At 26.0% G+C, this 20,120-nt stretch overlaps 1 protein-coding gene across 4 annotated transcripts in view; it reads left to right on the top strand.

Moving 5' to 3' along the window:
* CdGAPr (GTPase-activating protein CdGAPr) overlaps positions 1 to 20,120 on the top strand; it is a 174,109-nt gene that overhangs the window by 134,716 nt on the left and 19,273 nt on the right. Inside the window, exon 1 of one of the 4 annotated variants that reach the window (XM_065501802.1) lies at positions 13,945 to 14,310. The exons of the other annotated variants lie outside the window; for them this stretch is intronic. Coding sequence (XP_065357874.1) covers positions 14,200 to 14,310 — 111 coding nt within the window. The 5' untranslated portion in view covers positions 13,945 to 14,199. Of the gene's footprint in view, positions 1 to 13,944; positions 14,311 to 20,120 lie in introns of those variants that run through there. 4 annotated transcript variants of the gene reach the window in all.

Raw genomic sequence — 20,120 nt, forward strand, 5'->3', positions numbered from 1 at the left:
AAAAAAATCCCTAAAAATTTTCCCCGGGGACCTAAAATTGTTGCTTTAAATAATGAATAATTTAATTTTTTGTAATATAACAAAGAAATAAATTAATTTTTCTTTGTTTTCGCATTAAAAATTAAATTCCCAAAATCTTTTTGAAAATACCCTGTAAAGGGGATTTTGAGTTTTAGGCTGGGAATTTAAATTTCATTCGAAAATTTAAATATATTAAGTTTTAACTAATTAAAATTAAAAAAAATATGAATTCCCAATTAATTTTTAAAAATCCCTCATAAAGGAGATTCTTATTAAAAAATTGGGAATATAATTTTAATTCAAATTAAAAAGATTTTATTCAATTAAATGGTTTTAGAATTAAAAATTAATAAATTTCTTATTTATTTCAGCTAATAGTTGAATTCCCAATGAAAACACCCTAAAATTTAACTGGGGACCTTCATCCCCCTACAAATTATCTAAGAAAAAAACAATTTTATTTATTTTTTTAAATTAATATTTAATTAGTTTATATTTTTCCTTGTTTTGCTATTAAAAATTAAATTCCCAAAATCTTTTTGAAAATACCCTGTAAAAGGGATTTTGAGTTTTAAGCTGGGAATTTAAATTTGTGTAGAAAAATAAATATTATTAAGTTTTAATACATTAAAACTAAAAAAATATGAATTCCCATTTAATTTTAGAAAATCCGCCATAAAGGAGATTTTTATAAAGAAATTGGGAATTTAGTTTTCATGAAAGTTAAACAGATTTTATTCAATTAAATGGTTTTTTAATGAAAATCATTCAATTTATTATATATTTTATCTGAAAATTAAATTCCCAAAAAAAAGAAAATTTTCCCCGGTGACTAAAATTTTTGCTTAAAAAAATTAAAAATTAATTTTTTGTAATTTAACAAATAAACAATTCAATTTTTCTTTGTTTTCACATTAAAAATTTAAATTCCCAAAAACTTTTTGAAAATCCCATGTAAAAGGGATTTTTAGTTTAAAGCTGGGAATTCAAATTTCTTTTCTTTGTTTAAAAAATTAAAAGAAATGAATACCCAAATAATATTTGAAAATTTTTTCTTATATGTAGCTTTGAATTTAGTTGTGGCAAACCTTTTGAATTTGTATTTCCTGTCATTATTTTACAGTTTGGGGAATGTCAAACTCAAGTTTTTTTTTAAATTCTAGTTAACATGTATAATGACACTTAAGTTAGTTATTCAGCAGGGGTGTTAGACCTGTTTAACTGCTTAACAAAGAGACGTTTTAGTTGAACAAAAAACCTTTAAACATTGCAAAAATACTTTTCAACATTTTCAGTGTTTTTTTTTTGGGTTTAGAAGCTGGAATTCACATACGAAGATATTTAAGTGGTAGAATTTTTTAAATTTTTAACCAAAACAGTATTATTTGGGGTTGTTTTAATATGTAAATTTAGTTATCAAGCTTTCTTTTATGTTTTATTTAGCAGCCCTAAAGTATGCTTTTAAATAATAATATTTGGTGGCTGTTACTTTTACGAGTTGTGTAGTGTGCTTATGTGTTGAAAATTTAGAAGTTTTGCAATAAAAAAGGACATAATTTATGTTGTGTGTATGTGTCTAGAACGTGTTGAATTTTTCTGATGTAGAAGGAATGATTGCTTGACAAGTCATGAAAATATTATTGACAATTTTTTTTATTTGGTTGGTTAAAGTAAAGCCTTAAGGACTTTAGCAAAAAAAGAGAGCAAGCAGGAATTGTAAAAAAAAATATTTGAAAAATTCGATTATACCCTTAATAATGTTGGAATAAAGTTAGAAAAAGAAGGGGGTATCATGTTAACATGCTTATTTTCTAACACCCAAAGTCTAGCGGGTTATTACATTTACAAAATTGAGCAATAAAAAAAATCCATAAACCAAATACTAAATATAAGATAGAAAGCAAAAAAAAAAAAAATTAAGAAAATAAGACACGTCTATAACAAATGGAAAAGGAAATGCAATTTTCCCAAAAGCAGACAAATTGACAATAAATTCAAACAGCTACACAGCCATAAAGACAAATAGGCAGACAGTTATTACACAGACGGACGGAGGGAGACTGGCAAAAACAAGACGGAAGACTAAACAGTTTAATGTCAAACCAAATGGACACTTAAATTAAGCTACAGTTTGAATATTGAATATTCAATTTAAAACAAAATTTATAGCAAACATTTAAATAAATCCTATATTATATGTTAAATGGAAAACAAGTTGCTTTCAATTAATTTTTAAAAGCAAAACTTACACTTTAATTTCAAACCCATAATTGGCTTGACTAAGATTAATTGTTTTCAAGACTTAATTCCACAACTCCTCCCCTTATCCAGATACACTACACTATTTACCATCATCATTTGTCTTTTTTACATAAATCTGTATAATCATTTGTCAGGATTTCTATAAACATTAGTTGTGTTAATCCTTTTCTATGATTTCTCTTATAATCCCATAAAATGGCAAGAGTTACAAAATATTTATTTTGTTTTATAAATTTTTAAGGCTTCAAAGTGGCTGCTGCTGTTATTTAGTCTATAGATAACAAGAAAAAAAGCCGGTTTTCCTTTTAGATTAATTAAAATTAAGTGTTTGCGTCATGTCATCATGTGTATACCCACTTAGCTTAGTGCCTACCAGAGTCATACATTCCATACACTTGCCTTTCAATGCATTTCGACGATAAAATACTAACTCAAGACACTAACAACCACCATTGTTGGAATAACATATTTCCACCACCATTCATTCATTCTTTACTTTTGGATTTTGATCCTGGCACATTTGAATCTGTTTTATTTGTAAGAGCATGTAAATTACTTGTGTTTTAAACACCCTTATCTGGTCCACAGAAACAAAAAAGCCACACAAAAGCAGTTCTTTCACTTTCTTTATACTAAAACAAATGATTTTTGTATTATTTTGAATCATACACTTACAAAAAATGTTTCCCCGGCAGGGATTTTACAATTTTTTTAATAGGAATTTAATTTTTTAGCTAAAATAAGTAATAAATTTATTAATTTTTTAATGGAAAACCATTTAATTGAATAAAATCTTTTTAATTTAAAAGAAAATTAAATTCCCAATTTATTTTAAAAAATCTCCTTTATGGGAGATTTTCTAAAAATTGTTGGGAATTCATATTTTTTTAATTTTAATTTATTAAAACTGAAATAGCATTAAATTTCCGCAAGAAATTTAAATTCCCAGCATAAAACTAAAAATCCCCTTTACAGGGAATTTTTAGAAACATTTTGGGAATTTAATTTTAAATGTCAAAACAAAGAAAAATTAAAACTTATTAAACACTGATTTAGAAAAAAAATAAAATTGTTTGTTTCATAGATAATTTGTAAGGGGGAAAAATGTCCCCAGTCAAATTTAAAGGTATTTTCATTGGGAATTTTATATTTATTTGAAATAAATAAGAAATTTATTACTTTTCCAATTGTAAAACCATTTAATTAAATAAAATCATTTTAATTTGGAAAAAAAATAAATTCCCAATTTCTTTATAAAAATCTCCTTATGGGGAATTTCTTAAAATTTTTGGGAATTCATATTTTTTTAATTTAAATTTATTAAAACTGAATTACCATTAAATTTCCGAAAGAAATTTAAATTCCCAGCATAAAACTAAAAATCTCTTTTAAAGGGAATTTTCAAAAATATTTTGGGAATTTAATTTTTTATGTCAAAACAAAGAAAAATTAAAACTTATTAACCACTAATTTAGAAAAAATTAAAATTGTTTGTTTCATAGATAATTTGTAAGGGGGAAAAATGTCCCCAGTCAAATTTAAAGTTATTTTCATTGGGAATTTTATATTTATTTGAAATAAATAAGAAATTTATTACTTTTTCAATTGTAAAACCATTTAATTAAATAAAATCATTTTAATTTGGAAAAAAAATAAATTCCCAATTTCTTTATAAAAATCCCTTTATGGGGGATTTTCTAAAAATTGATGGGAATTAATTTTTTTTTAATTTAAATTTATTAAAACTGAAATAGCATTAAATTCTTGAAAGAAATTTAAATTCCCAAGTTAAAACTAAAAATCCCCTTTACCGGGAATTTTCAAAAATTATTTTGGGAATTTAATTTTAAATGTCAAAACAAAGAAAAATTAAAACTTATTAACCACTAATTTAGAAAAAATTAAAATTGTTTGTTTCTTAGATAATTTGTAAGGGTAAAAAAGTTCCCCAGTGAAATTTTTAGGTATTTTCATTGGGAATTTTATATTTATTTGAAATAAATAAGAAATTTATTACTTTTTCAATTGTAAAACCATTTAATTGAATACAATTTTTTTAATTTAAGAGAAAATTAAATTCCCAATTTCTTAATAAAAATCTCCTTTATGGGGGATTTTCTAAAAATTTATGGGAATTCATATTTTTTCAATTTTAATTTATTAAAACTGAAATAACATTAAATTTCCGAAAGAAATTTAAATTCCCAAGTTAAAACTAAAAATTCCTTTTACGGCGAATTTTCAAAAACATTTTGGGAATTTAATTTTTAATGTCAAAACAAAGAAACTAATTAACTTTTAAGGGAGATTTTCAAAAATGACATAGGAATTCAAATTTTTTTACTTTTAATTTATTAAAACTGAAATACTATTAAATTTCCGAAAGAAATTTAAAATCCCAAATTAAAACTAAAAATCCCCTTTACCGGGAATTTTCTAAAATTATTTTGGGAATTTAATTTTAAATGTCAAAACAAAGACAAATTAAAACTTATTAAACACTGATTTAGAAAAAAAATAAAATTGTTTGTTTCTTAGATAATTTGTAAGGGGGAAAATGTCCCCAGTCAAATTTAAAGGTATTTTCATTGGGAATTTTATATTTATTTGAAATAAATAAGAAATTTATTATTTTTTCAATTGTAAAACCATTTAATTGAATTAAATCTTTTTAATTTGCAAGAATATTAAATTCCCAATTTCTTAATAAAAATCTTCTTTATGGGGATTTTCTAAAATTTGATGGGAATTAATTTTTTTTAATTTTAATTTATTAAAACTGAAATAACATAAAATTTTCCAAAGAAATTTAAATTCCCTAGTTAAAACTAAAAATCCCCTTTTACCGGGAATTTTCAAAAATATTTTGGGAATTTAGTTTTAAATAAAAAATAATGGAAATAAAATAAATTCTTTATTTTGAACAAAAAAAGTAAATTTTTACAGAAAAAATAAAAGTCCCCAGTGGGAATATAAATATTTTTTATTCAATTTTAAATGTAAATTTCTAGTTTCTTTTTGAATAATTTTAATTTAACCCCTTATTTCTTTAAGTACACAAAAATACTTACCGTATTTTGAACATTAATTTTGTCATCAAACAAATAATAGGCAGCGTAATACAATAGAACCAGAAGTTGGAGTCAAAAAGGATTCATTTGTAACAAAAATCCATCCCAATACCATAGAAAACTGCCAGTCTCAAGTATCACATCTTCAAATCATTTGTATTCGAAGAGAAGAGAAGAAAGAGCAAGAGTATTATTTATTTTTAAATTTACATATTCATGCACATATATGCATGATTGTTTATTTGTTTGCATGCACGAGGCCCATTTCAATATGGGGGCGTAAATTCCACAAATTTCTTATCTCTCTTACAAAAAATTGCAATATCACACATACGCTAGCTGCATTTCTTAGTGTAGAAATATTGGGAATGTATTGGGTTGTTGTGACATTAAGTTCAAATCTTTATCGATAATCTTTTAATTTCGTTTCAGTTTTTTTTTTTTTTTTTTGTTTCGTTGTGCCTTGTTCGAACACTCAGGGCATTTTCCTAAATCAGAGAATTTAATGTGTCAGTAATTTATGTTGGGAATGTGTGCTATGTTGAGAGGGGGAGGGTGAATGAAAGATGCTAATGGATAATTTCTTTTAAAAGATTATCATCGATTGAGCTGCTTGTAAATGATAAAATGTATTTTTAGTAGTTCATGGTAGTTTAAGAAACGGAAAATAAGAAGAACATATTTGGCAATTCTATTTTTATTTTCTTTTTGTAAACTATACAAATCTAAGACAAAGTAGTTCACGAGTTTTGTGTTTTAAATGTGTAGATATAACTATAAAAGAACTGCCAGAAAAGCGAAAAAGATTTAAATCAATGAAATTCGGTATGCTTTACTGGGTTTCAAGACTTAAACTTGAAATCATTGGGTTTAAACTTAGTTTAAGTTAAGAAAAATAAAGTTTATTAAAAAACAAATTATTGGAATGAAAAATAAAAGTATAAGCGGCTTAACTTGAGTTCATGACTTAAGCTTAACCAAAGTTTAACTTAAAACAATAAGATTTAATGCTTTACTTTATGCGTACAATAATTTTGAAACTAGTTTTAAGTCTTAATCTTTAATTCATTGGGTTTAAACTTAGTTTAACTTGAAAAAAAAAAGGTTTAGTAAATAACTTTATTAAAACACAAATTATTGGAATAAAAAATAAAAGTATAAACTGCTTAACTGAAGTTCATGTCTGAAGTTTAACCAAAGTTTAACTTAAAACAATAAGTTTTAATGCTTTATTTTATATTTATTTAACTTAGAATAATTTTTATCCCAGTTCTATGTCTTAATCTTTAATTAATTGGGTTTAAACTTAGTTTAACTTAGATAAAATTAAGTTTAGTAAATAATTTTATTAAAAAACTAATTATTATAATGAAAAATAAAATTATAAGTAGCTTAACTGAGTTTATGCCTTAAGCTTTACCAAAGTTTAACTTAAAATAATAAGGTTTAATGCTTTATTTTATATTTATTTAACTTACGATAATTTAAACCTAGTTTTGAGTCTTAATCTTTAATTAATTGAGTTTAAACTTAGTTTAACTTAAAGAAAATAAAGTTTAGTAAATAATTTTATTACAAGACAAATTATTGGAATGAAAAATGAGTCTATAATCTGCTTAACTGCAGTTCATGTTTTAAGATTAACCAAAGTTTAACTTAAAGCATTAAGGTTTAATGCTTTATTTTATATTTATTGTTGTTTTGAATAGATAAAATTAGCTTACAATAATTTGAAAACTAGTTTCAACACTTAAACTTTAATTAATTGGGTTTAAACTTAGTTTAACTTAAGAACAATAAAGTTTAGCAAATAACTTTATTAAAACACAAATTATTGCAATGAAAAATAAAAGTATAAGCTGCTCAACTGAAGTTCATGTCTTAAGCTTAACCAAAGTTTAACTTAAAGCAATAAGGTTTAATGCTTTATTTTATATTTATTGTAATTTTGAGTAGATAAAATTAGCTTACAATAATTTAAAAACTATTTTCAACACTTAAACTTTAATTAATTGGGTTTAAACTTAGTTTAACTTAAGCAAAATAAAGTTTAGTAATTAATTTATTAAAAAACAAATTATTGGAATGAAAAATGAATCTATAATCTGCTTAACTGCAGTTCATGTCTTAAGCTTAACCAAAGTTTAACTTAAATCAATAAGGTTTAATGCTTTATTTTATATTTATTGTAATTTTGAGTAGATAAAATTAGCTTACAATAATTTGAAAACTAGTTTCAACACTTAATCGTAAATTAATTGAGTTTAAACATAGTTTAACTTATGGAAAATAAAGTTTAGTAAATAATTATATTAAAAACCATATAATTGGAATGAAAATTAAAAGTATTAGCTGCTTAACTTGAATTCATGCCTTAATCTTAACCAAAGTTTAACTTAAAGCAATAAGGTTTAATGCTTTATTTTATATTTATTGTAGTTTTGAATAGATAAATTTAGCTTACAATAATTTGAAAACTAGTTTCAACACTTAAACTTTAATTAATTGGGTTTAAACTTAGTTTAACTTAAAGAAAATAAAGTTTAGTAAATAATTTTATTACAAGACAAATTATTGGAATGAAAAATGAATCTATAATCTGCTTAACTGCAGTTCATGTCTTAAGCTTAACCAAAGTTTAACTTAAATCAATAAGGTTTAATGCTTTATTTTATATTTATTGTAATTTTGAGTAGATAAAATTAGCTTACAATAATTTGAAAACTAGTTTCAACACTTAATCGTAAATTAATTGAGTTTAAACATAGTTTAACTTAAGCAAAATAAAGTTTAGTAATTAATTTATTAAAAAACTAATTATTGGAATGAAAAATAAAAGTTTAAGCTGCTTAACTGAAGTTCATGTCTTAACCTTAACAGAAGTTTAACTTAAAGCAGTAGGGTTTAGAGCTTTATTTTATATTTATTGCAGTTTTGAGTAGATATAATTAACTTGCAATAATTTTAAACCTAGTTTTAAGTCTTAATCTTTAATTAATTGAGTTTAAACTTAGTTTAACTTAAAGAAAATAAAGTTTAGTAAATAATTGTATTACAAGACAAATTACTGGAATGAAAAATAAATGTATAATCTGCTTAACTTCAGTTCATGTTTAAGCTTAACCAAAGTTTAACTTAAAGCATTAAGGTTTAATGCTTTATTTTATATTTATTGTAGTTTTGAATAGATAAAATTAGCTTACAATAATTTGAAAACTAGTTTCAACACTTAAACTTTAATTAATTGGGTTTAAACTTAGTTTAACTTAAAGAAAATAAAGTTTAATAAATAATTTTATTACAAGACAAATTATTGGAATGAAAAATAAATCTATAAGCTGCTTAACTGCAGTTTATGTCTTAAGCTTAACCAAAGTTTAACTTAAAGCAATTAGGATTAATGCTTTATTTTATATTTATAGTAGTTTTTAGTAGATATAATTAACTTACAATAATTTTAAACCAAGTTTTAAGTCTTAATCTTTAATTCATTAAGATTAAACTTTGATTAACTTAAGAAAAATTAAGTTTAGTACATAATTTGATAAAAATATAAATTATTGGAATGAAAACTAAAAGTAAAAGCTGCTTAACTGAAGTTCATATCTTAAGCTTAACCGGAGTTTAACTTAAAACAATAAGGTTTATGCTTTATTTACATTAAACCTTAATTTATCAGGTTTGATCTTCGTTTAATTAAGAAAAAACGAGTTAATCTGCTAATTTTTGTTTTAAATATTTATTTAAATGAACTTTAAACTTAATTTAATAAAGTTAAACCTTAGTTTAACTAGAGCCAAATTTAGCAGTTGATTTTAGGATTAAAGGTTTATTGGAAACACAAGATAACATAATTTGTTTAATGAAATTGGTTTAAACTTTGTTTAACTGAGTGTTATAAAGTTTAACAATTGTATAATTAACTTTGATTTTCTAATATTCTCTTTAAACTCAAATTCATATCCCGTTTGTTGCCACTTGTTTATAGGAAACAAAATCAACTTTAACTTTAAGAAAATTTCATGCTTGGCTGCCTAAAACTTTTTACTACATGCATAAGCATATTCGCAAAATAAAATCCCAGAAAAAGAAAAGAAACCAAAAGAAATTATAACAAAAAAATTTTGCCATAAGACACAACTGCAAACATTTTTTTCTTAAGGAAAAATGTTTATAATTTCAGCATTTTTATCCATTTTGCCATGAGTATTTGTCCAAGTTAAAACAATTTTACAACTCATATAGGAAATTTTTTCATATGCATTTTTTTGTATTTAGAATTCATATTGTCCATAAATTATGGTTTTTCTTACATTTTCAAGAAATGTATGTAGGAATAAACAATTGTATGGTAAGATTACATGCTCATGCATGCAACACACCAACTACATTTACTTGAAGCAAAAATACTGGTACAATAATAATAATATTGGCATTTGGCCAAGTTGTTGTACCGTCGAGTACATTGTTGTTTTGTACGTGGTGTGTTATTTAGGGTTTTTATTTTTCTTTAATATTATGAGTAGTTGTTGGTCTTTTTTTTTCATTTGTCCGTCTTCTTTTTAAAACTAGACACTATGGTTGTAGTTTGCCTTCGTTTGTAGGTTCTTGGTGTGTCTCGTTTTATTTATAATATTGTAGTTTTTCCCTTTTCAAATCAATTAGGTACTATCACACACTTCAAAGATGGGTAAAATAAAGTACTAAAAAGTATCAAAGTACTATTTTGTTTTCGGTTAGTCACTATTGTGTCTGAAACATGAAAAAACATGGCTTCGAAATGTGTGTCCCCAACATTCAGCTTTTAAACCAGGTTTAAACTCGGTACATATAAGTTTAAACCATAAAATCTTTGATTTCTTTATACATTTGCAAAAATATCAAATATTTGAAAAATAAACAAAGTTAAACTTGATTTCGTCATACCTAAACTTGGTTTAAACTAGGTAATTTTGATATATTTTTCAATACTTGTTGTATACATATATAACTTATAATTTACAAATAACGTTTTTCTAGTGCATTTTTAGAAAATTAACGGTACAAATACAAGTTTAAAACAAATATAAATCGCTAATCTTAATTTTCTCTCAGTTAAACAAAGTTTAAACTTAGTTCAATAAAGATTAGGCATTAAAATCAAGTTAACATTATTTGCTTTATTAGCTTAATGTTTCAAATTCGTTAAACTTTATTTTCTCTTAGTTAAACAAAGTTTAAACCTATTTAATTTAAGTTTAAACATTGAAATCAATGTAAAACAATTTGTATTTCAAATAAACCTTTAAAATCAAAAATAAATCATTTATTATTCCTCTAGTTAAACTAAGTTTAAACTTTAATAAATCAAGTTTAAGGTTTGAAACTAAGTTAAGCAATATATTTTTTTAATTTGTCACCTAAAAAAGTCATTCAAATTAAAATACATGACTATACTTGGTTTTCTCTTAGTTAAACAATGTTTAATCTTACTTAATTGAAGTTTAAGCATTGAGATCAATTTAAAATATTTTGTAATTCAAGTAAACCTTTAAAATCGAAAATAAATCATTTATTAATCTCCTAGTTAAACTTAGTTTAAACTCTAATAAATCAAGTTTAAGGTTCGAAACTAAGTTAAGCGATAGATTTTTATCTTAGTTAAACATAGTTTAACATATTTCATTAAAGTATTATGGTCAAGTTAACATAATTTTTGTTTCAAATAAACCTTTAAAATCTAAAATAAAACATTTATTATTCCTCTAGTTAAACTTAGTTAAAACTTTAATAAATCAATTTTAAGGTTTGAAACTAAGTTAAGCAATAGATTTTTTAGTTTGTCAATTAAATAATCCATTAAACTTGATTTTCTCTTTGTTAAACAAAGTTTAAACCTATTTAATTGTTAAACTTAAGATTGAGATCAATTTAAAACAATCTGTATTTCAAATAAACCTTCAAAACAACCAAAAACACTTATTATATTATGCCTAGTTAACTTAAGTTTAAACTTGATTTAATTAAGTTTAAGGTTTGAAACTAAGTTAATTTGTTAATTTTTAATTTGTCTCATATAAAAACCTCTGCAATTAAAATAAATCGTTAAACTTGTTTTTCTCTTAGTTAAACAAAGTTTAAACCTAGTAAATTAAAGGTTAAGTTTTGAAATCAAATTAACATAATTTTAAATTTAAAGACGATTTCTAAACTAAAAATAAACAGCTTCTTATTCTTCTAGTTAAACTATGTTTAAACTTTATTAAATTAACTTTAAGGTATGAAACTAAGTTTAGCAATTAATTTATAAATTGTTCACCTAAATAAGTCATTAAATTTAAAAATCAAGTGACAACTTGATTTTGTACCAGTTAAACCAAGTTTAAACCTATTTTGTATAAGTTTAAGCATTGATATCTAGTTAATGTGGTTTCTAATGCAAACAACCTTTTAAAACTAAAAATAAACCGCTTCTTATTCATTTAGTTAAACTAAGTTTAAACTTTATTAAGTTAAGTTTAAGGTTTGAAACTAAGTTTAGCAGTTAATTTTTAAATTGTTCACCTAAATAAGTTATTAAATCTAAAATAAATTGCTAAGCTTGATTTTCTCTCAGTTAAACTAAGTTTAAACCTGTTTGATTTAAGTTTATGCATTGATGTGTTAGTATGTTATCAAAGGCAAATAATCTTCCAAAACTAAAATAATTATTTCCTAGTTAAGCTTAGTTTAAACTTCATTAAATTAAGTTTAAGGTTTGAAATATTTTTTTAAATTTTTGTTTTTTATTTATCATCTAAATAAATATTTAAAACTGAAATTTGATATGTTACTTGATTTTTGCTAGTTAAACAAAGATTAAAGCTGTTAAACTTAAGATTAAGCTAGAATTTGAAATGATCTTTAAAAACAATTTAGCGAAACTAAAAAAAATATTTTGAGAAGTAAAACTAGGTTTTATCTAGTACTTGATTTTTCCTAATTAAACTAAGATTAAAGCTGTTAAACTTATGTGAAGGCAAGAATGTTTAATGATAATTAAAAACTATTTATTAAAACTTAAATAAACCACATTTTAAGAAATAAAACTTGATTTTATCTAGTTTAACCATCAGTTTACATTTAGTCCAATTTTATTAAGTTAAACTAGGTTTATTCTAGTTTAATCATTCATTATTATATGGATGTCACTCATTTGAAAATTAAAAGTGTCAACTGAAAACATTTACTCAAGTGTCAAAAGTACCAATAATATAAAATAGTACCACATTTTTCATATCTAATGCCTCAGACTACATGTTGCTTTTGTTTAGTTTTCAGTTTTTTGCAGCATTATTTGTTTTCCACCCAAAAACTATTGTAGACACTCTATTTGATAAAGCATTGTATAGGAAAAAAGGTCTAAAAATAATTGAAATGAGGTTAAGTTGGGTTTTTTCTGCATTTTACACAACAAATCTTGTTCATATTCTCATATTTCCTATTGAAAATGTCTTTACTTGACATAAACTGAAAATGAAAAGAATTTAAAGCTTTTTTATCGATAATTGAATCGTTTTCAAATAATAAATTTTATATATTAGAAGATAAAAATGTAATTGCTAAACATGTAGGGTTATTTATATTGAATCTATATTTCATGTATTGTTGATGTGAAAATGAACTTTGACCTTTAGGTTTTTAAAATTTAAAGAAGCAACAGTTTATCAGGGGGAAGAAAGGTTTATTTATGATATTTCTTAAACTTTTTATCAAATGTCAGCAAGACAAAGTAGTAGGTTGTCAATAGCACAGATCTTTAATGGATTTTTAACAATACTAATGGCTGATTTTGTTCTGCTGACATTTGACAAACGTGTTTGACTGATTCGTATGGTGTCAGCTGGTTTTTATATATGTGAAATTTCCATTTGGTTTCCCAAGCGGAAACTTGAAAGCTTTTTGTTCCCATTTTTTTCTCTAAGTGTTTCTTTTTGCCATATTTTTTTTTTGCATTCCCTTTTACATGTTTTTGTTTACTTTCTTTTCTCGCTCATTAGAAACAACGTCAGAGGTAACAGCATTTTATGCTTAAATACATTAACAACAAAAAAACCTTTGAGAAAAGGGATTTACTACATAAATGTGTTCATTTAGGTCTCCTTGCCCCGACTCCCCTTCCCCTATCATTCTCTCACACTCTCCCTATTCAATATGAATCATTTTAGGTTTATTTTTTGGTTTAATATAGGAACATTTTTCTAAATATTCTTCCTCTCTCTCTTTTGTTTACCTTTGCAACCCTTTTGCTGCTTTGATTTGTTTCCTTTTCATTGCATTCTTTTGTATTTGTTGTTGTTATGTGTGCTCACAAAGCAAAATGTCATGCTTTATGCCTTCAAACTTAAAGCATTTTCATTTCATTTTCATGTCGTTTTTTTTGCAATTCTGCCGCTAAAATTCTGCTGCTTTTAAAAGAGCTTGGCAAAAAAAAAATTGAATAAATAAATACCTTTAGTTGAAATACATATTTTAAAACGTTTGGAAACATGTAAAATTAGACTTTTTTTAAATGCAATTGCTTGGCTGAGTTGTTTTTTTTTAAATTTATTTTTCTGAGATTTTCTTTAGATTTTCTTTGTTTTTGTTGTCGCTGGCTGGCTGACTGGCTGGCAGTAACCAAAAACCCCAAGTGAATCATTTGTTGTGACTGAGTCTAGTGCATAAAAATAGAAAAATAATTTAAACCGCGATATAATCTTATTGTTTTTAATTATAAACTGGAAGATTTACGTCGAGCTGTTTGGTATCTAGCTACCATTTCATCGTTTTCAAATCAGTTTATCGTGAGTGAGTTGAGTTCTTTGTAGACAATATTATTTACTATATGGTTTTAAATTCAAATAATTTGAAAAACAAAAAACCTAAATTTCTTTATAAAGGAATGATGAGTAAAGTGAAAGAAGCCAGACTTTTAATTTTTACTTATAGTTTTGAGGTAAAACAAAACAAAATATGACAAAAATTGTTAAAAAAAAGTTCAAAGAAATCAAGTGCTTTTTAAATTTAAAGATTTCATAAATTTAATATTAAAAAAAATTCCAACATTTACTGAGTGATAAAGAATTTTTCTTTAAAAATTTAAGGTTAAACTCGATTACCGTTAAACCTAAAATATCGTTACCCATACAATATCAAATATATCACCTGACCACTAAAAAACGATCACCGAAATAAACCCAACAATCATTATCTTTAAAATAACGTCAACGAAATAATAAAAATTAACATTACCGTTACCTTTATCTTTAACCGTTTCGAATCGTTAGCCAAACTTGCTAAATTTTGCAGATTTCATTATTAATACCTACATGTTCTTCGTAATAATAGTAATAATAGTACAAATATCTGCACAACAATTGCTCACAAATTTTCTTCGAAACAATAAACATTTATATAAAATGAATTATAATAATTATATTCTTATGTGTGTAAACTGTAGGCTATTTTAGAGCCAATCAAGTTTTAACAAAAATATAGACCTTTTTGATAGTTCTTAATCTATAAAATCGTGCATCTTAATTTGGAACAAATTTAATATCGACTATAGTAGATCTTTAACTTGAATCATAAACTGAAACAATTTTAATCTCAACAACAGTTGATCTTTACCTTGGATCTTAATCAAAAATCGTAGAACTTTATCATGGATCTTAAAAGAACTGCTTATCTTTTGAGGCCAAGAACGAATCAAGCCAATATCGGATACTCTGTTCTGAAGTGAAGCTTATTCCAAAGAGAGCGATCTGCATCGATCGAAACAAACAGTAGTCGGACGGGGCACGGTCTAGACTATAAAGCGGGTGAGGCAAAACATCCCTCTTCATTCTAAATACTTTTTAGCAGGTATTGCAACATGTGACTGAACGTTGTCATGATGTAATATTTCGGTTTCATGTCTGGCCGCATATTCTTGGCATTTTTCGGCCAATGTTCGCTTCAAATGAATCAGTTGTGTTTGATTCAGATTCCCAGATTTCAGCAGCTTATAAAAGATGGACCCTTTTGCTGCCACCAAATACAGAAAATTACCTTAGCGCCAAGGTTATTTGGCTGTGGTATCGATTCGGCTGGTCTCTCTTACGCTTCGGGTTATCGTAATGGATTCATTATACCCTTCACCTTCGTGAGAAGGTAATATATAAGTTTGTCATTCCGTTTGTTATTTCTACATTTTTCATTTCCGACCCTATAAAGTATATATATTCTGGATCCTTATAGATGGCGGAGTCGATTAAGCCATGTCCTTCTGTTGAAATCAATTTTCTGAAGACCACCAGATATCTTGGGGATCCAAATCTTCAATAATTCTGTCAGACATGTTTTCGAGAAGTTTGCTATTTAAAATCAGCAAAATCGGTCCACAAATGGCTGAGATATGAGGAAAAAACCAGGACAACCTCGATTTTTGACCTAGTATATCTGGATTACTAAGTCATTAATACAGACAATATGGAAATCTAATGATATATATTTCAAAGATCTTTGCAATGACGTATATAAAACCATAGTAAGTTGGATCTACAATGGGTCAAAATCGGAAAAATATTTTTTGACCCGATTTTTTTTTTCACCAAAAGTTTTTTTTCGCTAAATATTAAAAAAAAAATTTAAAAAACAAAAAAAAAATTTAAAAAAAAATTCGAAAAATTTTGTTTTGCAAAAATTTTAAAAATTCCAAAAAAAATAAATTTTGTTTACCTAAAAATATTTAAAATTTTCATTTTGAAGTATAATTTATTGAAGGGTATAAAAGATTCGACACAGCCGAATATAGCTCTCTTACTTGTTTTTCATCTCAAGTAATGATGTGGTCAAGCATCATTTCGGACTTTTATGATCTCTCGGCTTCAATTCGTATGTTCACTAATTTCCCTGCTTTTGGATGAATCCTGCTGCTTGCAAACCTTTTGAAATTGCTGCTTGAGTAGCTGCCAATGATTTCGCAAGCTCTTGTTGAGTTTTACAGAAATCTTCATGGAGTAATGCCTCCAATTCTTGGTCTTCAAACTTTTTCGACTGGCCTAGGCCATCTTTGTCATCCGTGTCAAAATCACAACTTCTGAACCTCACAAACCATCTCTCGCACTTTGAAACCGATGGAACACAATCGTAGGTCTTTCTAAAGTCCGATTAAAACATCACTTGTAGGTCTTTATAAAGTCTCATTTAAACGTCTTTCTAAAGTCCGTTTAAACCGAGATTCATAGGACTTTCTAATGTTTGATTAAATCGTAGGACTTTCTACAGTCCTATTTAAACATCAATCATAGGTTTTTCTATATCTTTCCCGATTTAAACGTCAACGGTAGGACTTTTTAAAGTCCGGTATATTTTTCTGAAGTCTGATTAAAATGTCCACCGCAGGTCTTTCTAAAGTCCGTTTAATAGGTCAAAGGCAGGTCTTTCTAAAGTCCGGTAGGTTTTTTAAAGTCCGATTAAAACGTCAACCGTATGTCTTTCTAAAGTCCAATTAAAACGTCAACTGAAGGTTATTCTAAAGTCCGATTTAAATGTCAATCGTAGGTCTTTCTAAAGTCCGGTATGTTTGTCTAACGTCTGATTAAAATGTCAACCGCTGGTCTTTCTAAAGTCTGATTCAAACTTCAACTGTAGGTCTTTCTAAAGTCTGATTAAAATGTCAACCGCCGGCCTTTCTAAAGTTCGATTAAAACGTCAACGGTAGGTCTTTCTGAAGTCCGATTAAACGTCAACCGTATGTCTTTCTAAAGTCCGATTGAAACGTCAACGGTAGGTCTTTATAAAGTCCGATTTAAACGTCAACGGTAGGACTTTCTAAAGTCCGGTATATTTTTCTGAAGTCTGATTAAAATGTCCACCGCAGGTCTTTCTAAAGTCCGTTAAATAGGTCAAAGGTAGGTCTTTCTATAGTCCGGTAGGTTTTTTAAAAGTCTGATTAAAATGTCAACCGCCGGCCTTTCTAAAGTTTGATTAAAACGTCAACGGTAGGTCTTTCTAAAGTCCGATTTAAACGTCAACTGTAGATCTTTCTAAAGTCCGATTAAAATGTCAATATAGGTCCTTCTTAGGTCCGATTTAAATGTCAGTCATAGGTCTTTCTAAATATGAATTTAAACGTAAATTTTAGACAAATTGAAGCTTCAAATTCAGATGCCGAATTACCGCATTCGATATCGACCGAGAAACCAAATATATTTTATAATAATTTCACTATCGTAATTATTTTTTGCTACGAAAGCTTAGATTTTAGGTGTTTATATAGAACAATTGAATCGTTTATTTCAAAAACCAGTAAAAAAAAACCTAGTCAGGCCAATTATGAATAAAAAGTTCCCTGGGAGTTTGTTCCCCGGGAATTTTTCCCATTGAATTTGAATAGGAAAAATGAGAAAAGGGAAAAAAACTCCCGGGGAATTTTTATTCATAATTGGGCTGAGTATAAAATAAATCACTTGACTTCTTTTTGCACTAAACACGGATTAGTGCACCATAATTGGGTGGCAGTATTTATTTTTTTGCATTAAACGATACATTTACCTTTACAAAACAGTAATAGCCCAATAACTCAATTTTGGACTTTTTGTTGCTTGGCTGGTTTTTGAAATACACAATTCAATTGTTGATTTACCAAAGACGAGCATAACTGCCAATTTAAAGTCTTTATAAATATAAATTTAAGCGTCAATTATAGGACTTTCTGATGATCTGTATTGGGATCAATCGTTTAACAATTTCAATGTCGATTCCGAATTGACTATACGAAGGATTTTTCTTAAATTCATTCAAACTCTGCCAAGAATATTTATAGACGCTTCTGGAGGCCAGTTTCTTAGTCAATCGTTACACATTACATTGTCAGTTTTAATTTTTTAATTCATAAGAAAGAATTTTATTTTTGCGCTTTTCATTTAATTTACGAATGCCTTATCTCCAGTTCCTTCAAAAACTGCCAACATTACGTCATGTCCTTAACCAAGACTATAGATAAATATTCAAACATTTTTCTGGCGGAAATTTAAGCCTTCTTCGTTTATGTTAGTTGAGTGTTTGAAGAGAAATTTTGAGGATTTTGTTTACCTTTCTAGCGATGATTAGAGCCTATTAATTAAAATAATATAATTAGATTTATTACTAGTTTTTCTATATATGATTCATCTTGAGAGTAAATGGTACTCCTATTTTATCTCCCACAATTCTAAACTACTTTAATATATTTTACTTGTCACGTAAATTTCTGTTTATTTAAATTTCATTTAATTATTTTAATTAATTTCTTTAGTAAATTACTAAGTTTTCCCCCATCCTTCATTATTATTCTGCTTCTTTTCTCAATTACTCTTCTTCTATTCTTGACCTTCCCTTCACACAAAACAATTATTACTGTCATTTTATTTTCAAACGTCAGCATAAATTCCTGTGAGTCCTTTGTAAAATAACAAATAAAAAAACCACTCCTTTTTAAATTACATACTAAACTAGAAGTAATATTTATTTTGCGTTTTATTTTATTCCAATTTTAATGTTTATATGATTGAATGTGAACATGGATGGTAATGTTTACTACTAATAAGAATGAAAGGAGAGAGAAAGAGAAGAAAAATATGACATTTCTTTTTTGTTATGTACTATGTATAATATTTAGCATGTTCTACTAAATATAGAAAACATTAAACGACATATTTGTGTTAATATTACAATACTTTTAATAAAAAAGGAAGAAAAAAAACATTCACAGTAATACTCTTAATAATATGTACGAACAACAACTACAACATGTTTGTCAGACAACGCCCCAAATATTTTCCGTTTAAGCAAAAAATTCCTCGACTCATCAGCACTCACTCACCACCACCACACCAAACATCATCATCGTCATCATCATTAAGAACATCCTCGTGTTTGGTTTTTTTTTTGTCTAACCAGCCGTCCTCATGTTTTAACTAACATTTTTCTTTTGCTTTCATTGCACAAATTGTTGCTCCGTATTTGTTCCTTAAATATTTGCTTGAGCTGGAAGATGAAATTTAAAAGAAGTATTACTTTTTAAATAAAATAAGATTAGTATTTAAAAAACACCATATAAATTTAAAAGTTCAAAAGCTCTGTTTAGGAAGCGGATTTTGATGCTCAAAATATTATCTAAGAAATTTAAAATATGACATAAAAATGCAGAATATTTTCAAATGTTTAGCTTTTATTTTGGGTCTTTCTAATGTTCGAGTTAACCCCCTGTCTATACTTGACAAATATTTATCATAACAATAAATGACATTTGTTGTCAAGACAAAGTTGTCTAAGCAAAACCACTAACAATTTTATCATAACGAAGCAATAATACTAATAAATGGAGACTATACCTGATAATTTTTTATCTAGACAACCATTTTGAAGTTTATCATGATACAAATTTATCAGGTATAACCAGGGGGTAAAGGTCAGTCATAGGATTTTCTAAAGTTTGAATTAAATATCAATCGTAGGTCTTTATAAAGTCTGATTAGAATGCCAATTGTTGGTCTTTCTAAAATCTTATTTAACCTTCGCTTTACCAATACCCACCCGGGTGACCACTTCGTTTTTATTGGTTTAATATTTTTTTTAATTTTGTTTCGATTTAAATGAAATTTATACTCACTGAACAAATTTTACAGTTCCACAGAATTTAATAGAAACATTTTAAACTATTTATAAGGATTTTTCGATTTGTTTAAATTTCCTTAGTCGCATATGTATATTTATATAAGTGCAGTACTACCCGGGTGGTTA

This window comes from Calliphora vicina, chromosome 2 (assembly GCF_958450345.1).
Source record: "Calliphora vicina chromosome 2, idCalVici1.1, whole genome shotgun sequence".
Classification (NCBI taxonomy): domain Eukaryota; kingdom Metazoa; phylum Arthropoda; class Insecta; order Diptera; family Calliphoridae; genus Calliphora; species Calliphora vicina.